We start from the raw sequence: 16839 nt of genomic DNA on the forward strand, positions 1-16839 counted from the left end.
GTTCTAACGGTATTAAAACAGGCAGAGAGGAGGTAGTTCCTACAGGTTTAATAGAGGCAGAGAGGAGGTAGTTCCTACAGGTTTAATAGAGGCAGAGAGGAGGTAATTCTAACAGTGTTAATACAGGCAGAGAGGAGGTCGTTCTAACGGTATTAAAACAGGCAGAGAGGAGGTAGTTCCTACAGTGTTAATACAGGCAGAGAGGAGGTAGTTCCTACGGTGTTAATTCAGGCAGAGAGCAGGTAGTTCTTACAGTGTTAATACAGGAAGAGTGGAGGTAATTCTAACAGTGTTAATACAGGCAGAGAGGAGGTAGTTCCTACGGTGTTAATTCAGGCAGAGAGGAGGTAGTTCCTTCAGTGTTAATACAGGCAGAGAGGAGTTAGTTCCTACAGTGTGAATACAGGCAGAGAGGAGGTAGTTCCTACAGTGTTGATATAGGCAGAGAGGAGGTAGTTCCTACAGTGTTAATACAGGCAGAGAGGAGGTAGTTCCTACAGTGTTGACATAGGCAGAGAGGAGGTAGTTCCTTCAGTGTTAATACAGGCAGAGAGGAGTTAGTTCCTACAGTGTTAATACAGGCAGAGAGGAGGTAGTTCCTACAGTGTTGATACAGGCAGAGAGGAGGTAGTTCCTACAGTGTTAATACAGGCAGAGAGGAGGTAGTTCCTACAGTGTTAATACAGGCAGAGAGGAGGTAGTTCCTACAGTGTTGATACAGGCAGAGAGGAGGTAGTTCCTACAGTGTTAATACAGGCAGAGAGGAGGTAGTTCTAACAGTGTTGATACAGGCAGAGAGGAGGTAGTTCTAACAGTGTTAATACAGGCAGAGAGGAGGTGGTTATAACAGTGTTAATACCGGCATAGAGGAAAGATCAGAAAATACGAGTGTCAAGACAGACACAATGGAACGGATAGCAATAGAGAAACGAATGGACATGACAATTCCGAAATGTTTTTATACAGGCAGAGAGGAGGTAGTTCTAACAGTGTTAATACAGGCATAGAGGTGGTAGTTCTAACTGTGTTAATACAGGAAGAGTGGAGGTAGTTCTAACAATGTTAATACAGGCAGAGTGGAGGTAGTTCCTACAGTGTTAATACAGGCAGAGTGGAGGTAGTTCTAACAGTGTTAATTCAGGCAGAGAGGAGGTAGTTCTAACAGTATAAATACAGGCAGAGTGGAGGTAGTTCTAACAGTGTTAATACAGGCAGAGAGGAGGTAGTTCTAACAGTGTTAATACAGGCAGAGAGGAGGTAGTTCTAACAGTGTTAATACAGGCAGAGAGGAGGTAGTTCTAACAGTGTTAATACAGGCAGAGAGGAGGTAGTTCTAACAGTGTTAATACAGGCAGAGAGGAGGTAGTTCTAACAGTGTTAATACAGGCAGAGAGGAGGTAGTTCTAACAGTGTTAATACAGGCAGAGAGGAGGTAGTTCTAACAGTGTTAATACAGGCAGAGAGGAGGTAGTTCTAACAGTGTTAATACAGGCAGAGAGGAGGTAGTTCTAACAGTGTTAATACAGGCAGAGAGGAGGTAGTTCTAACAGTGTTAATACAGGCAGAGAGGAGGTAGTTCTAACAGTGTTAATACAGGCAGAGAGGAGGTAGTTCTAACAGTGTTAATACAGGCAGAGAGGAGGTAGATCTAACAGTGTTAATACAGGCAGAGAGGAGGTAGTTCTAACAGTGTTAATACAGGCAGAGAGGAGGTAGTTCTAACAGTGTTAATACAGGCAGAGAGGAGGTAGTTCTAACAGTGTTAATACAGGCAGAGAGGAGGTAGTTCTAACAGTGTTAATACAGGCAGAGAGGAGGTAGTTCTAACAGTGTTAATACAGGCAGAGAGGAGGTAGTTCCAACAGTGTTAATACAGGCAGAGAGGAGGTAGTTCCTACAGTGTTAATACAGGCAGAGAGGAGGTAGTTCTAACAGTGTTAATACAGGCAGAGAGGAGGTAGTTCTAACAGTGTTAATACAGGCAGAGAGGAGGTAGTTCTAACAGTGTTAATACAGGCAGAGAGGAGGTAGTTCTAACAGTGTTAATACAGGCAGAGAGGAGGTAGTTCTAACAGTGTTAATACAGGCAGAGAGGAGGTAGTTCTAACAGTGTTAATACAGGCAGAGAGGAGGTAGTTCTAACAGTGTTAATACAGGCAGAGAGGAGGTAGTTCTAACAGTGTTAATACAGGCAGAGAGGAGGTAGTTCTAACAGTGTTAATACAGGCAGAGAGGAGGTAGTTCTAACAGTGTTAATACAGGCAGAGAGGAGGTAGTTCTAACAGTGTTAATACAGGCAGAGAGGAGGTAGTTCTAACAGTGTTAATACAGGCAGAGAGGAGGTAGTTCTAACAGTGTTAATACAGGCAGAGAGGAGGTAGTTCTAACAGTGTTAATACAGGCAGAGAGGAGGTAGTTCTAACAGTGTTAATACAGGCAGAGAGGAGGTAGTTCTAACAGTGTTAATACAGGCAGAGAGGAGGTAGTTCTAACAGTGTTAATACAGGCAGAGAGGAGGTAGTTCTAACAGTGTTAATACAGGCAGAGAGGAGGTAGTTCTAACAGTGTTAATACAGGCAGAGAGGAGGTAGTTCTAACAGTGTTAATACAGGCAGAGAGGAGGTAGTTCTAACAGTGTTAATACAGGCAGAGAGGAGGTAGTTCTAACAGTGTTAATACAGGCAGAGAGGAGGTAGTTCTAACAGTGTTAATACAGGCAGAGAGGAGGTAGTTCTAACAGTGTTAATACAGGCAGAGAGGAGGTAGTTCTAACAGTGTTAATACAGGCAGAGAGGAGGTAGTTCTAACAGTGTTAATACAGGCAGAGAGGAGGTAGTTCTAACAGTGTTAATACAGGCAGAGAGGAGGTAGTTCTAACAGTGTTAATACAGGCAGAGAGGAGGTAGTTCTAACAGTGTTAATACAGGCAGAGAGGAGGTAGTTCTAACAGTGTTAATACAGGCAGAGAGGAGGTAGTTCTAACAGTGTTAATACAGGCAGAGAGGAGGTAGTTCTAACAGTGTTAATACAGGCAGAGAGGAGGTAGTTCTAACAGTGTTAATACAGGCAGAGAGGAGGTAGTTCTAACAGTGTTAATACAGGCAGAGAGGAGGTAGTTCTAACAGTGTTAATACAGGCAGAGAGGAGGTAGTTCTAACAGTGTTAATACAGGCAGAGAGGAGGTAGTTCTAACAGTGTTAATACAGGCAGAGAGGAGGTAGTTCTAACAGTGTTAATACAGGCAGAGAGGAGGTAGTTCTAACAGTGTTAATACAGGCAGAGAGGAGGTAGTTCTAACAGTGTTAATACAGGCAGAGAGGAGGTAGTTCTAACAGTGTTAATACAGGCAGAGAGGAGGTAGTTCTAACAGTGTTAATACAGGCAGAGAGGAGGTAGTTCTAACAGTGTTAATACAGGCAGAGAGGAGGTAGTTCTAACAGTGTTAATACAGGCAGAGAGGAGGTAGTTCTAACAGTGTTAATACAGGCAGAGAGGAGGTAGTTCTAACAGTGTTAATACAGGCAGAGAGGAGGTAGTTCTAACAGTGTTAATACAGGCAGAGAGGAGGTAGTTCTAACAGTGTTAATACAGGCAGAGAGGAGGTAGTTCTAACAGTGTTAATACAGGCAGAGAGGAGGTAGTTCTAACAGTGTTAATACAGGCAGAGAGGAGGTAGTTCTAACAGTGTTAATACAGGCAGAGAGGAGGTAGTTCTAACAGTGTTAATACAGGCAGAGAGGAGGTAGTTCTAACAGTGTTAATACAGGCAGAGAGGAGGTAGTTCTAACAGTGTTAATACAGGCAGAGAGGAGGTAGTTCTAACAGTGTTAATACAGGCAGATTGGAGGTAGTTCTAAAAGTGTTAATACAGGCATAGAGCAGGTAGTTCTAACAGTGTTAATACAGGCAGAGAGGAGGTAGTTCTAACAGTGTTAATACAGGCATAGTGGAGGTAGTTCTAACAGTGTTAATTCAGGCATAGAAGAGTTAGTTCTTACAGTGTTAATACAGGCAGAGAGAGGTAGTTCCTACAGTGTTAATACAGGCAGAGAGGAGGTAGTTCCTACAGTTTTAATACAGGCAGAGAGGAGGTAGTTCCTACAGTGTTAATTCAGCCAGAGAGGAGGTAGTTCTAACAGTGTTAATACAGGCAGAGTGGAGGTTGTTCTAACAGTGTTAATACAGGCAGAGAGGCGGTAGTTCTAACATTGTTATTACAGGCAGAGAGGAGGTAATTTTAACATTGTTATTACAGGCAGAGAGAAGGTAGTTCTAACAGTGTTAATACAGGCAGAGAGGAGGTAGTTCCTACAGTGTTAATACAGGCAGAGAGGAGGTAGTTCTAACAGTGTTAATACAAGCAGAGAGGAGGTAGTTCTGACATTGTTATTACAGGCAAAGTTGAGGTAGTTCTAATATTGTTAATAAAGGCAGAGAGGAGGTAGTTCTAACAATGTTAATACAGGCAGAGAGAATGTAGTTCTAACAGTGTTAATACCGGCAGAGAGGAGGTAGTTATAACAGTGTTATTACATGCAGATAGGAGGTAGTTCTAACATTGTTATTACAGGCAAAGAGGAGGTAGTTTTAACATTGTTATTACAGGCAGATAGAAGGTAGTTCTAACAGTGTTAATACAGGCAGAGAGGAGGTAGTTCAAACATTGTTGATACAGGCAGAGAGGAGGTAGTTCTAACAATGTTAATACAGGCAGAGAGAAGGTAGTTCTAACAGTGTTTTTACAGGCAGAGAGGAGGTAGTTCTAACATTGTTATTACAGGCAAAGAGGAGGTAGTTTTAACATTGTTATTACAGGCAGAGAGAAGGTAGTTCTAACAGTGTTAATACAGGCAGAGAGGAGGTAGTTCCAACAGTGTTAATACAGGCAGAGTGGAGGTAGTTCCAACAGTTTTAGTCGTTTCTGATTTCCTCAAGAGAGATTAAAGACCAAAAGCACCGATTCTGCAGGGATCACATTAAACGTCTCTGACTGTTGTGCACATAACAGGGTTGTTCGTAACATATAGTTCTTTAATGTGAATAATCATTTTCTTTCCAGATTCTGTCAGAAAATGACCGTGAATCCTACTACCCTTTGGACAACACAGATTTGGACAACAGTGAGCAGGCCGTCTCCGACCTGATTCGTAGACTCCAACCAGAAGATCGGCTAAGCAAACGGGTCTTCTGTAATGGTTTCCGTGGTTGTCGTGGGGGCAAGCGCACAGTGCCAATGAAACAACAAAGACTACTTCCGGAAGAGCCACCCGTTCAGAAGCGACCATTCTGTAATGGGTTCTTTGGATGTGCAAATGGGAAAAGGTCAATCGGTGCTCCTCTGAGACAACCAGACCCTGCACAAGATGAAATCGAGACAGTTGAACTGCGAAAGCGACTTTTCTGTAATAGCTATGGATGTTTAAATGGGAAAAGGTCATCTTTGTATCAAACGCTGGTGGAAAGACTTCGCAATGGCAAATTGGACATAGGTCAGGCAGATTCGAACCTACCGGTAAGTTAGTAGTACGTCAACGTTTGTTTGTTTGTTACTGTTTAAGCTTATCGAGGACCCCACTTATCATCTAGATGACTATAAATATATATAGAGAGAAAATTAATTATACCTGTATTCTAGCTTTTAAACATGCAAGTACCATCAAGGGGATATGTTGTCTTGATCAGAGCGGGTTACATTTGAGAGAAGAAGAAAAAAGAGTTTTTTGTTTAAGTTCTTGTGTTCTGATATTTGAAGGATGCCTTCGATATTTCAATTTATATTGGATTACTTTTTTTCTTATTTATTCAGCTCGCTAATTGTCAAAAATGCAACTTATATTTATGAAAATATCATTTCAAGAGGTACATTTCCATCTACGATTTGTTTTGCAAAAATGTTATGCTACAAATATATTCGTTTATACAAGTTCTAAGTGGTATTAAGTTGATATTCTTAAATTCAATTTTTTTAGTGAGTTGGACAAAATGAGTAAGGAATTGTGAAGATTTGTTGATACTTTGTCCCCATCTCAATAACTGAGGAATATTATAGCTATTATTTATTTCATGTCCAATGTAATTATTTTAATATACATGATACATTTTTGATGGAATAATAAATTAAGTGTAATCTGTCTACCCGGATCTCGTTTAATCGAAAAATCGTTGGAGTTGTACCTTTAACTAGGTCCAACTTTTTTTTACAGTTCTTTATTATAGAGAACCTGTGTAATCTGAATTTATATCACGCTTCTGTGTAACCGCTGACGGTCGGCCTAGACAGGTTTCACTTTGTATTTTATATGTACTATATGTACTGGATCAAAGAATATCAAACTTCCTTAGCTTAAAATTTGAATCACTGATATTTTATTTTATTCATTATCGAAATTCAAACTTAGGTATATATCTTCAAAATTAAAAAAATAAATTGAAGGCAAAATTGATTCATCTTTTTTTCTTTTCTTTTTTAAATGATATTCTTCAGTTAGTTAACGAAGTTTGGTAAACTGAGTCCTGAAGGTTGCAGTAGTATCATGTAGTTTGAATCTGAATTCAGAAAAAAACTAATACTAAAGACTTGTGTTCAAATGGTCAACTAAAGCGTATGTACTGTTCAATATTTCTTGTGAATGCAATACTTACGTGTTGTAAACTTCCTTCCGAGACTGATCTTTGAACAAACTGAAGCAAACTCAAAATTTCGTGTCGTTTTTCGTCACGACTCCATTTCATTTTGACTCGAATGCACTATAGAATGACCTCTCATTTTTTCTCAACATGAATGTCGGTTTCTATTTTTGAATGATGTGGTCTGATGCCATAATTTAATGAGTCACAACATTGAGTGTTAAAGCATGCGATTTTCATTAAATGATCTTCTTTTTTTTCAAACTGTTTTTCCTTCCATCAGAATTTCTACATTCGTTGAAACGTAATCTTACTCACACAAAGCAAATTCAACGCTCGTCAAAAAGCATTATTAATGCAATCTTATCGTGCATGAAGCATACAACAATAATAACAGCGTGGAAGGGGATTTGTAAAACTATTTCATACAAGGGACTCTTTCCAGCTATATTAAAATTACATAGGAGCCTTCCCCCTCATAACTTTGGTTTCAGAAGTGCTACGAGATTTATGATGCTGTTCTAACTCTTTTCAATCATTTATACATCTGATGTTATTTCTTTGAATCATTCTACTAATTATTTAAATTATTGATTAACCTAATTACAGCATAGTGGTGGGAAAATGGTATAAAAAAGTATTTTTCTAAAAAGAAACGCGTAATGCTTGCATCGTAATACTTAGGAAAGAACATTTTCTTTCATGTAGTGCTTTAATAATATATCAATCATAAAGAGTGTGAGTTTCATCGAACATTTTGTGAAAAAATTATTGTAAATTATAGGATTGTTCATTCTTATTATTGTTGTATACCAAATACTTTCAAAGTATGAATAAGTGGTATTATTTCAAATATGTATGCAAACATTCAGTTTAAAAAAGTGGTAGAAAGTATGCATTTCGCACAACAAAGTACCCTGTGTTTACCCAAAAAGGTGAGGGCATAAGACACCCCCCTGTCGTCTACCAAAAGGCAATGTACCTGATTACAGGTAATTGGTTATGAAATTCGTTGCAAGCCTACAATAAATCTTTCAGAGCATGTTAGGTTACAAAAGAATCCAAATATGCTTCATCACTTGGCGTGATTGATAAAGTTTTTGTTACCAATCAATTTTAAGATCAAATGTAATATCCTTGTCCCTTTTTAGAATCTGTTCGTATACATTTTATCATCAGGCTTTCGCTCTTACATTGCTTTCAGGGGATATTTCATACTCATTTGTTAATATTCATCTCATAATGAAGAGTAAATGAATTGGTGAAGGTCGCCATCGTATCTTCGCGAAATCTCGTACACGATCCATAATATAAATGGCTTTTGGATATACTGACTAAAAGTGGCATAGATTGCTCAAATAGTATTTGTCCGAAGTGCTACATAAGGTACTGTATCTGCGCAAAAGAGAATCTTGAACAGAACGTTTTGAAGATGAAACTACTAGAAGTTTTTCTCTCTCAACAATCAAGGACCTGTTTTACGGGTCCTGTTCACATCAAACATATTGTCTTTGTTTCAACAATTTTAATTCGAAGGGAAGCAAATCCACCATTCTGCGAAAACGTGCCAGGAGGCATCAATTAACTTTCACACACAAATTATGGTGTTCTGAGTCATCACGTGTATTCTAATTTCTTCTTATGGCAATGACCTGAACCCCTGTACACAGGTTATACTATAAAGAGAGTCTTTGAATTCTCAATTATAAAGTAGGTCATCTGAAATAATTGATGACCTCTTAAAAGTGTCGTACATCTCATCAAAGAATCTAACAGCCTTCACTCTTTTTCAGTATAGACAAAAACTACAAAAAATGCTCTTTTACTGTTTAGGGTTATGATGATAACTGATATATATTGTAATTAAGTGTTCCGCTCTTTTTGGCATTTCCCTGCCTGGTTTTTCAAAAACCTTTCATTCTGTAGTACAAGCATTGAATAAATCTATAGTTCAAGTGGTCCTTACCATTTGGTAAGGGAACATATACTTTCACACAATACTTCATTATCAGAAACATTCTTTGGAGACAAAGTGAATGTCTTAGGAGATGGTACATATATTTATATTAAAAAAAGTGCTGACCATAAGCTTCAGCGAATGTCTTACGGTGGCCAGAAGGAGCGTAACTATCTTAAGTTAAAAGCATAGCTCTACCTGATGGCAACATTTTGGACACAGTGGGATAATTCTCTGGAAGCCAAAATGATGCAATAATTACAAAACCATCATAGACAAGCTCACATGGTTGGAGCAAGACGACAATGTAGTCGTTGATTGTGGTTTTAGAGATGATCTGCCATTGATAGAGGCATCTGATATTAATACCAGTTTGCACTCATATCTTAGACTGGTCAGAGACAACACTCTGATCTACAGGCTAACATTGACAGAACTGTTACTTTTCATGGCTGTCTTGGATATGTTTTAGAACTCAATTAATATCAAATTGCTTCATTGATATAATTTAGAAAGTGCTAAAGATTGTGACTGCGTGTCTCAATTGTTTAATTGTTTACGGGGACCAATTAATCAAGGATCACCGGAAACTGACAGAAAATACAGAGAACTCGCACATCAGATGAAGTTTCTACTTACAAAAACAAACTGTTTGGCTCAGAGAGTGAAAACAACCAGCTCTCTCCAAGAGAGAAAAGTCAGTGTTTCCAATCAAAATTGGGAGGATGACACGAATCTGACTCATTGTTTTTTTATTCTGATCTATTATACTCAAAGGTCATCACAGTGTTAACAAAAAGGGCAAAGATAATTACCCAACGCCCAACGATGACGCACAAATCAAACCGGATGTCTTTTAGATATCATCTTAAATATTGCTATTTGACTGCTTAACATGTTTGTACATTTATATTGTGAGGGACATCTATGCTACACACAATAGATAGTGTTAAGGAGTTGATGGCTTGCTATGTTGGTTTTATATTGGATTGCCCTGTGTATATTTATAGCACCGTAGCCTAGTATGTACAGATAATATGCGTGATATAAAGGATTGATTGACTACAGTCACTGCTTTGAGAAGTAACGCATGATACCATATGGAGTTAGATGCTGTTTAAAGATTTATGATTTTTGAATGTCTTAGCTCGACAAACCACGCACACAACGTCGGTATAATTTAATTATTTTAACCCTTTATCCCTATTTATAGAGAAGTCACCTATTTTAACAGGAACAAGGTTAAAAAAAATACCCCATCTTGCGGTGAATTTATATCTCTGTTACCGTAGTTCATCTATGGTGACAGCTCATGGTGCTTAGCAAATTGAGAAAACAGACCTTAAACCTTTAAAGTTATTTTTTTTTAAATATCGTTATAGATACGTTTTGCAAGTCGGTAAACTACGATGAAAGAATTGGACCAGAATATTGAAAGGTTTTCAGAAGGAATGGACTTTTATTAGGTCAATTTCGTTAAATGAAATGATAAACATGAAATTGAAGACGTCGTATGAATTCCAACAATAGCATTCGGATTTTTAATTTAGGCAGAGTATAAAAAGTCATTTTGGTTTTATGGTCAAATGTTACACTGAAAATAACAATTTGCACTCTGTGGGGTTGAGACGTTTTTCGGTCAGTATAGTAACACATGTACAATTAGGCTCACAGATGAGTTCACTTGAGAATTTCACTAAGAGTGAAGTAGAAAGAAAACAAGAAAACAAATAGTATAACGACAAAACAACCGTTCTTCGAACTAAAATCATTGAAACAAGGGAAACTGTTAACAATGGAAATATTTACACGGAGACCATTGAAAAAAATACAAGAATAAGAACAGATGTTTGATTTAACCATATTTTATTCTACATTAAACAAAAGGGATCAGGCTCACAAGTTATATCAACTCAGAAACACCTTCTGCAATATAATTCATTATACAAAGTACGTGACAAAAATAACATTATATTTATCACATGTGTTCCCGAATGGTAAATATCTTCCGTTTATATCCTCGACGACACCTGCCATGCAAATATCTTTCAGGTCAGGTCCAAGCAATGTCATGCTCTCAAAGTGAGAACCGGACTGGTGACAACGTAACCAAAAGACACATTAGGGACATAATATATAAACGTCGATATTTATAAAGCACATGAAAATACAATATGCCAAATGCGATAATGATGACAACCATTAAGCTTGTTAATAGTCTTCATTAACCTTCTTCTCTCAAAACCCAATGTAGTAATTTTATTCGTTAGAATTCGACATCCATCGTGGAAATCGTGACATCTGAAGCAAGCCTGTGAATATCAATCAACAGCTGCATGTAAACACTGTTGATGTTCAAAACAGGAATATTAATATGAAGACAATACGCTTCCATGACACAAGCCTGTTCAAAACACTCAGATGGAATATACTGTGTATTTGGGCATGATACCAAAATATGTACAGTAGTTGTACAAATGCGGTGTTGATCTTTTGATTTTTTCCAAAACGTTGGAGATACTATTGTATATATAGCTGGACTTATTAACCCCGATATAAAACACATTATGAATGTTTGAAGTGGGATTAAAAATATCGTAACGTGAAATTGAGATTTTTTAGTGGAACATTGTCCCATTAACTATTCTCAAAACGTGTATATCACTGTATAGGTATGAGCTTAAATGATACTCTCAAAAAAGGATAGAAGATCATTTATATTTGGTATGACTAGTATATTTGTATATATCTCTAATTAATGATATGTCCAATTAAAATGCAAAACGAAAGTTAACGAAATAATTATTTTATCTCACACAATTACATATTGCGATTTCAGTTGAATGTTGCAGTTCCAATTTTTCAAGAAGTATTATCTGTAAAAGTGGTATTTTATAATATGTCACTTATGAAATACAAAAGAAGGAAAGAAAACAACTATTTGAAACAATGAACATCTTTGTTCTTTGAATGGGATTTCCTTTAATTTTCTCATAAATGTTTTCTGTTCAAGGTCAAAATACTCAAAAATCGTAAAATAATAATGAAACTTCTCACATGAAAGGATTCCAAATTAATTAACAAAATGGTCTATGGTTTATATTGCTGTACACAGCCGAATTATTATATGTCTTTTTTAAGTCTATCAGTACAATACAATGGATTGGCTCTAAACAATTATGTCAAATTTTGTTATTTTGACAGCAATGATGAAGTTTTGAAAATCATTGGTCAAGACATCCTCGATACTCCATGGGTTACGTTCACTTCGCTCTCTGCACCGCTGCAATAAATATGTCATGGCAAAATTGAAGGCTCAGTGTGCGTCACTTTGTGGATGAGACAAGTCTAGTTTGATCCTTTGATGTACATCAAAAGAATATCGCGGTCGCGTAACGGTAAAACTTATTGGCTTTGAAGTCATGTGTCGCTCCTCTGTAATCGTCAAAGGACAGGTATCAACCTTAAAGATTGTTCATGGTAGTTGTACCTGTAACCAATCAAATAGCTATCCGCGTGTCTTCAATTTTGCTATGACATATTCCAGGGGTGCAGAGAGCGGAAGTGAGCGTAACCCCTGGATATCGAGGATGCGGTCAAAAATACTAGTAATTCGCCGGTCAATGAAGGATTGATACCTGAAGGCGTGTAATTACACGCATGGAATAAACAATCATGTCAATTTCAGCTACTATGTTACAAAATATAAATCGAACATTCCTAGAAATTATATATGTATCCATATGCATCAATCGATCACTATAGCATTTGTAAGGCCTGTATTAAAGGCAGCAATGTTGAAACATATCCCGTTGGTTTCATAAAGCTATAATCCATCATAATTTCTAGGATTTTTTATTTTTTTATTTAAGGAACAGCGTTCTTTTCTTGTCAAGTTATGTGACGATAGCTTCAGTTTGCGGGAACAATGGTTATTGGGTTAATCTCAGTGTAGGCTGTGAATATATGCTGAAAATGGTAACGTTAAGGGTCGTTTTTTTTAAAGACAGTTTTATTATTCAAAGTCCACTAACGTTCGAATGTCACAAAAATGTTTGTCATAATACTATTATCACTAACATAGCTTTACAAAATACTAATTTCGAAGAAAGTGTCATTACCAAATATTAATATGCCTTGATCAAAACAAGTAAAAGATTAATTGATTACATGACTTTATACGTCGATCAACATCCATCAATGTATATTTATGCAAAAAGTAAAACCACAGTGATAGTCAACAGGAGACCCCAATTTGCAACCATCTTTGAATACTAACAATTATTGTATTTCCTTTGTTACAGTTGCTAAGCGTTTTATATCTTAGCGATCATTTCATTTTTTTGTTAAGTTGAACAATTTAGAATATAACGTGGGTTGCAATGCTGTAAACATATAATGCGCGATACACATATCCTCTTATGACAAAATACAAGATAGTTAAACTGGAAAATTGCAAGGCTGATAGACTGTTATGCTTGTGTTATGCAGATTCTCAAAGAGCTATTGTTAGACCACAGCCGGTCAATTTTACCGTTACGCTACCGCATTTATCACTTTTATCAAACTATTACTCTGAGATCACATGCATAATTCTGCTCTTTTAGACAGCCTTTGTCATCTGCAAGGTTGCGCGTGCAGAGAATTTGATTCTGATACAATTTAGATATCTTGAGTGGAACAATCGGATTCTAAGGATGACATAGAACAACAAACGAACACCGAAGGGTCAACAAAACTCAAAATCGATAAAACTATGGCAAAATATGAACAAAAGAAAGATTCACATGGAGGCCCTTGAAAAGGTATAAGGAGAATAAGACCAGGTGTTCTGGAAGGGTAAGCGTCTTCTGCCTCATCGATGATACTCGCCATGTATATCTAAGTCGAATCCAAATATTTTCACGTCATCTCGTTGAGAGCTTGGGTAGTGACAACAAAATCATTTAAAATGCACATAGTGTTATATGTTAACGTTTATGTGGGGAAACTACTTAAGTGCATTGTGCTAAAATTGCAGTTTTAAATTTTAAGGGTATGCATTTCTATTTGAATAGAAATATTCGCAGTCGTGTTGAATTTAGGAGTTCACCTTATTGCAGAAATCGAGAAAATAACACGAGCTTCGAAAAATACCCTACATACAGTAATACTATCATATGCTGTTAAGCGGTTAGTTCTGGATCCAGAACATTGAAAATCGACCGGCTTTTACACAGATAAATTGTTCCCCTATGACTGTCATTAAATCTATATACTCAGCTGGTATTGGTGTGATAGGTCCCCCGATAGGGTCCCCATAACTGCTGATTTATTTCATTGCTTTTCATTTGTTATGAATTATAAATAGATGCAATTCATGCGAATAACTGATATTTCCATTGACGGGTTATTTGGTTTCACACACACGACCTTAACATAATATCTCGTTACGTTCGTTCTGCAACAGTTGTGGACATGTCACTTCCCTTGTATTAACTGTTCGGGTATATATATGATTTATATAAGTGTCAGGTATATTGTTTTAAATCTTTTCATAATTCATAGATTTATAGTTATATATCAATAGACATGAACGCATTGAAAAATCTTACACGTCAATAACGAGAAAGAGAATTCTATCCGAAACAATGCAAACCTATCTCATATAAGAATTCAGAAATGTTCACTCATAGTTAAACGCACCTAGGTAGATGCAATGTCAAATATATATATATATATCTTCAGGAAGCGTATAATATATATAAGTACTGATCAATGTTTACATGTCATGAATATTTAAAAGGATAAAACTGAATTGTTGCAGCGAAAATGTAGCCGTGTCTAGAACCTGGTCAGTAACTCGTTCTCATAGATTATTTTACAAAAGGTCGCCATAGCTTCAAATATATCTTATTTCCGGAAGTTGTTATTACAAAAGAACTGTATCCTGTATAAGCGATATGAAATGTACGTTTTGATTGGTACGTGACTTTGTAATTGAAAGCGAATATCATACCCATGAACCAGATAACTGTGAAGCAGCAGGATGTGAATGGGTGGTATACAACAGCAGAATAGCCTGTTAGTTAATTATTCAATAGCATGTCGTATAGCGGATGATATTCGTGAGTGTTCTATTGGAAAAAATTCTCCATGAACATTATTTAGAACAAAACTGGGCGGATTCAAACCTATCCTATTCGTCTAACAAACTGCACATCGCAATGCGACAACTTAGCTTAGAATTAACCATTCTAGTTTCTATGGGATTATTTATAACGGTGATATATACACAATACGAATACATGCACTTAGGTTATGGGTATCGTACTGAATATTAAATCGAAAAACTATTATGTTTTAGATGGATTTTCACATCACAAAACGTTCAAGAGAAATATGTTGATTGTTTAGGTCTCTACCTCAACCCTTCCCCATTAGGTATGGATTGTTATAGTCATCCCGTACTAGCTTGATTTACGTGTTAAAGCCTCGACATGCAATATTGCCCAGGAAAGTGATATCTACATGGAAATAGCATACATTATAAATGATTAGTCTTGTGTAATATTATACTGACTTCCCCAGTGTCCTATCAGACAGCAATGGCCGATTATAGTATCATCTGTCAATGATACCGTTCATTTCTATACTGTGTGTCCAATTTCAGTCCATAATGTTCAACATATGTTTTGATAATACGCAGGAAGCATTTAACACAATCCTTTTCTCCCAATATACCTATTTGATATACAGTTAAAATTAATTTCTTTCTGAACTGAACCTGTATTAGTTTAGCGTCTGTGGTACGAGGCCGCTCATTGGACTTCCTATACAGGTTTTACTGTGACAGTAATGTGATCAGGGAACCTTGGATTGAATCTGTTTTCTGTCTTTGCTGAGCGTAAAGCAAAACTAGACTGTTCCAAAAAAAATTCAAAACACCGAACCTTGACGGAAATAATTTGTCATGCAAACAAACGCTGTCCCACCCCAAAACCCCTAATCCGTCAATGTATTTTGATATCTGTGACGTTGTATAATAGAATCTGGCACAATTAACATGTTATTGTGTATTATGCTGGAATATATAGCGAGGGTTAGAGAATGTATAAGAAGCTAATGATAACCTGAATATATATATCTATCTCACCATACTGTAGAATCATTTATTTTCGTTGTGTTAAAATTTCGTGGTTTTCATATACTAGCCTGTTTCAATGACATTATATTTCGATGATTTCTGATTTTTCCCTATCTGTATCATACCAAATTAATGTTTTCGTGGGGATTTAATTTCGTGGATTTTTGTTATCCACGAAATAAACAAAATTTAATGTCCCACGAAAATTTATGATTTTACAGTACGGTGAAACATATCATAATTACATGTATTTCACCACGTCAATATAACAGCAATATTGTTGATTGTTTTTAATTTAACTATATAACGATATAGGCTTTTCATTAATTCCTATTTAAACAGAAATCTTTTTAACCGTTGAACTATTTAAAAAAATGCATATGAGATATATAAGAAAACGGTGATTTAAACAGGCCATAATCGGAACCTAACCAGACTGTTTTGCTTGCTGCCTGTACTTAATGAAAACGCTAACGATAGTTCCTTTCGACCAATAAACACCTGTTATGATATAACGTGTTGTGTATTGCACAGGTCTGTCATTGATGTTTTGTGGGCTAATGAACATTAATAATACAGGTATGTGTACAGACATGCACTGCCTACTAGACACGCAGCATTGCATCCCTTTATCATGGGATCATTGAATCTTGTTTAGATCTGCACAGGGACGTATTTTAATGTTATTGATTCATATATCATTCATAAATATCGTCTGGCTGTGAGAGTTCCATGTTTCGATATTAGCAAAATGCTGGATTGCTGATTATAAATACAATAATAAAAATTAATTAGAAGCCCACATTACCTAGCATACTCGTCATACATTAATATATATATTCTGTAATTCATGTTTACAAAATGAAACAATTACCACACATTGTGTTAAGTGGGTCCTTTTAATACAAAGTAAAACAGAATATAAAATTGTGTGAACACACAGACAATTTTGAACTTAAAAGCTGATACTACGTCGCCTGTAATAATTGTGGTTATACGTTTACACTTGTGCTGACTACAAAACGTTTTTCACCAGGGGTGTTTTCAGATGTACTTTAGTAGCTGTGATAGGACTATCAATCTTAGTCTTCAGTCACACCTAACACATTTCGTCCCTTAAGGCATGTCA

At 36.6% G+C, this 16839-nt stretch overlaps 1 protein-coding gene across 1 annotated transcript in view; it reads left to right on the forward strand.

Annotated features, from left to right (window-relative positions):
* Positions 1–16839, forward strand: part of LOC110451724 — a 38981-nt gene that overhangs the window by 10971 nt on the left and 11171 nt on the right. Inside the window, exon 2 of the mRNA XM_021499875.1 lies at positions 5060–5512. Coding sequence (XP_021355550.1) covers positions 5060–5512 — 453 coding nt within the window. The remainder of the gene's footprint in view (positions 1–5059; positions 5513–16839) is intronic.

This window comes from Mizuhopecten yessoensis, unplaced genomic scaffold (genome assembly GCF_002113885.1).
Source record: "Mizuhopecten yessoensis strain PY_sf001 unplaced genomic scaffold, ASM211388v2 scaffold6169, whole genome shotgun sequence".
Taxonomy (NCBI): domain Eukaryota; kingdom Metazoa; phylum Mollusca; class Bivalvia; order Pectinida; family Pectinidae; genus Mizuhopecten; species Mizuhopecten yessoensis.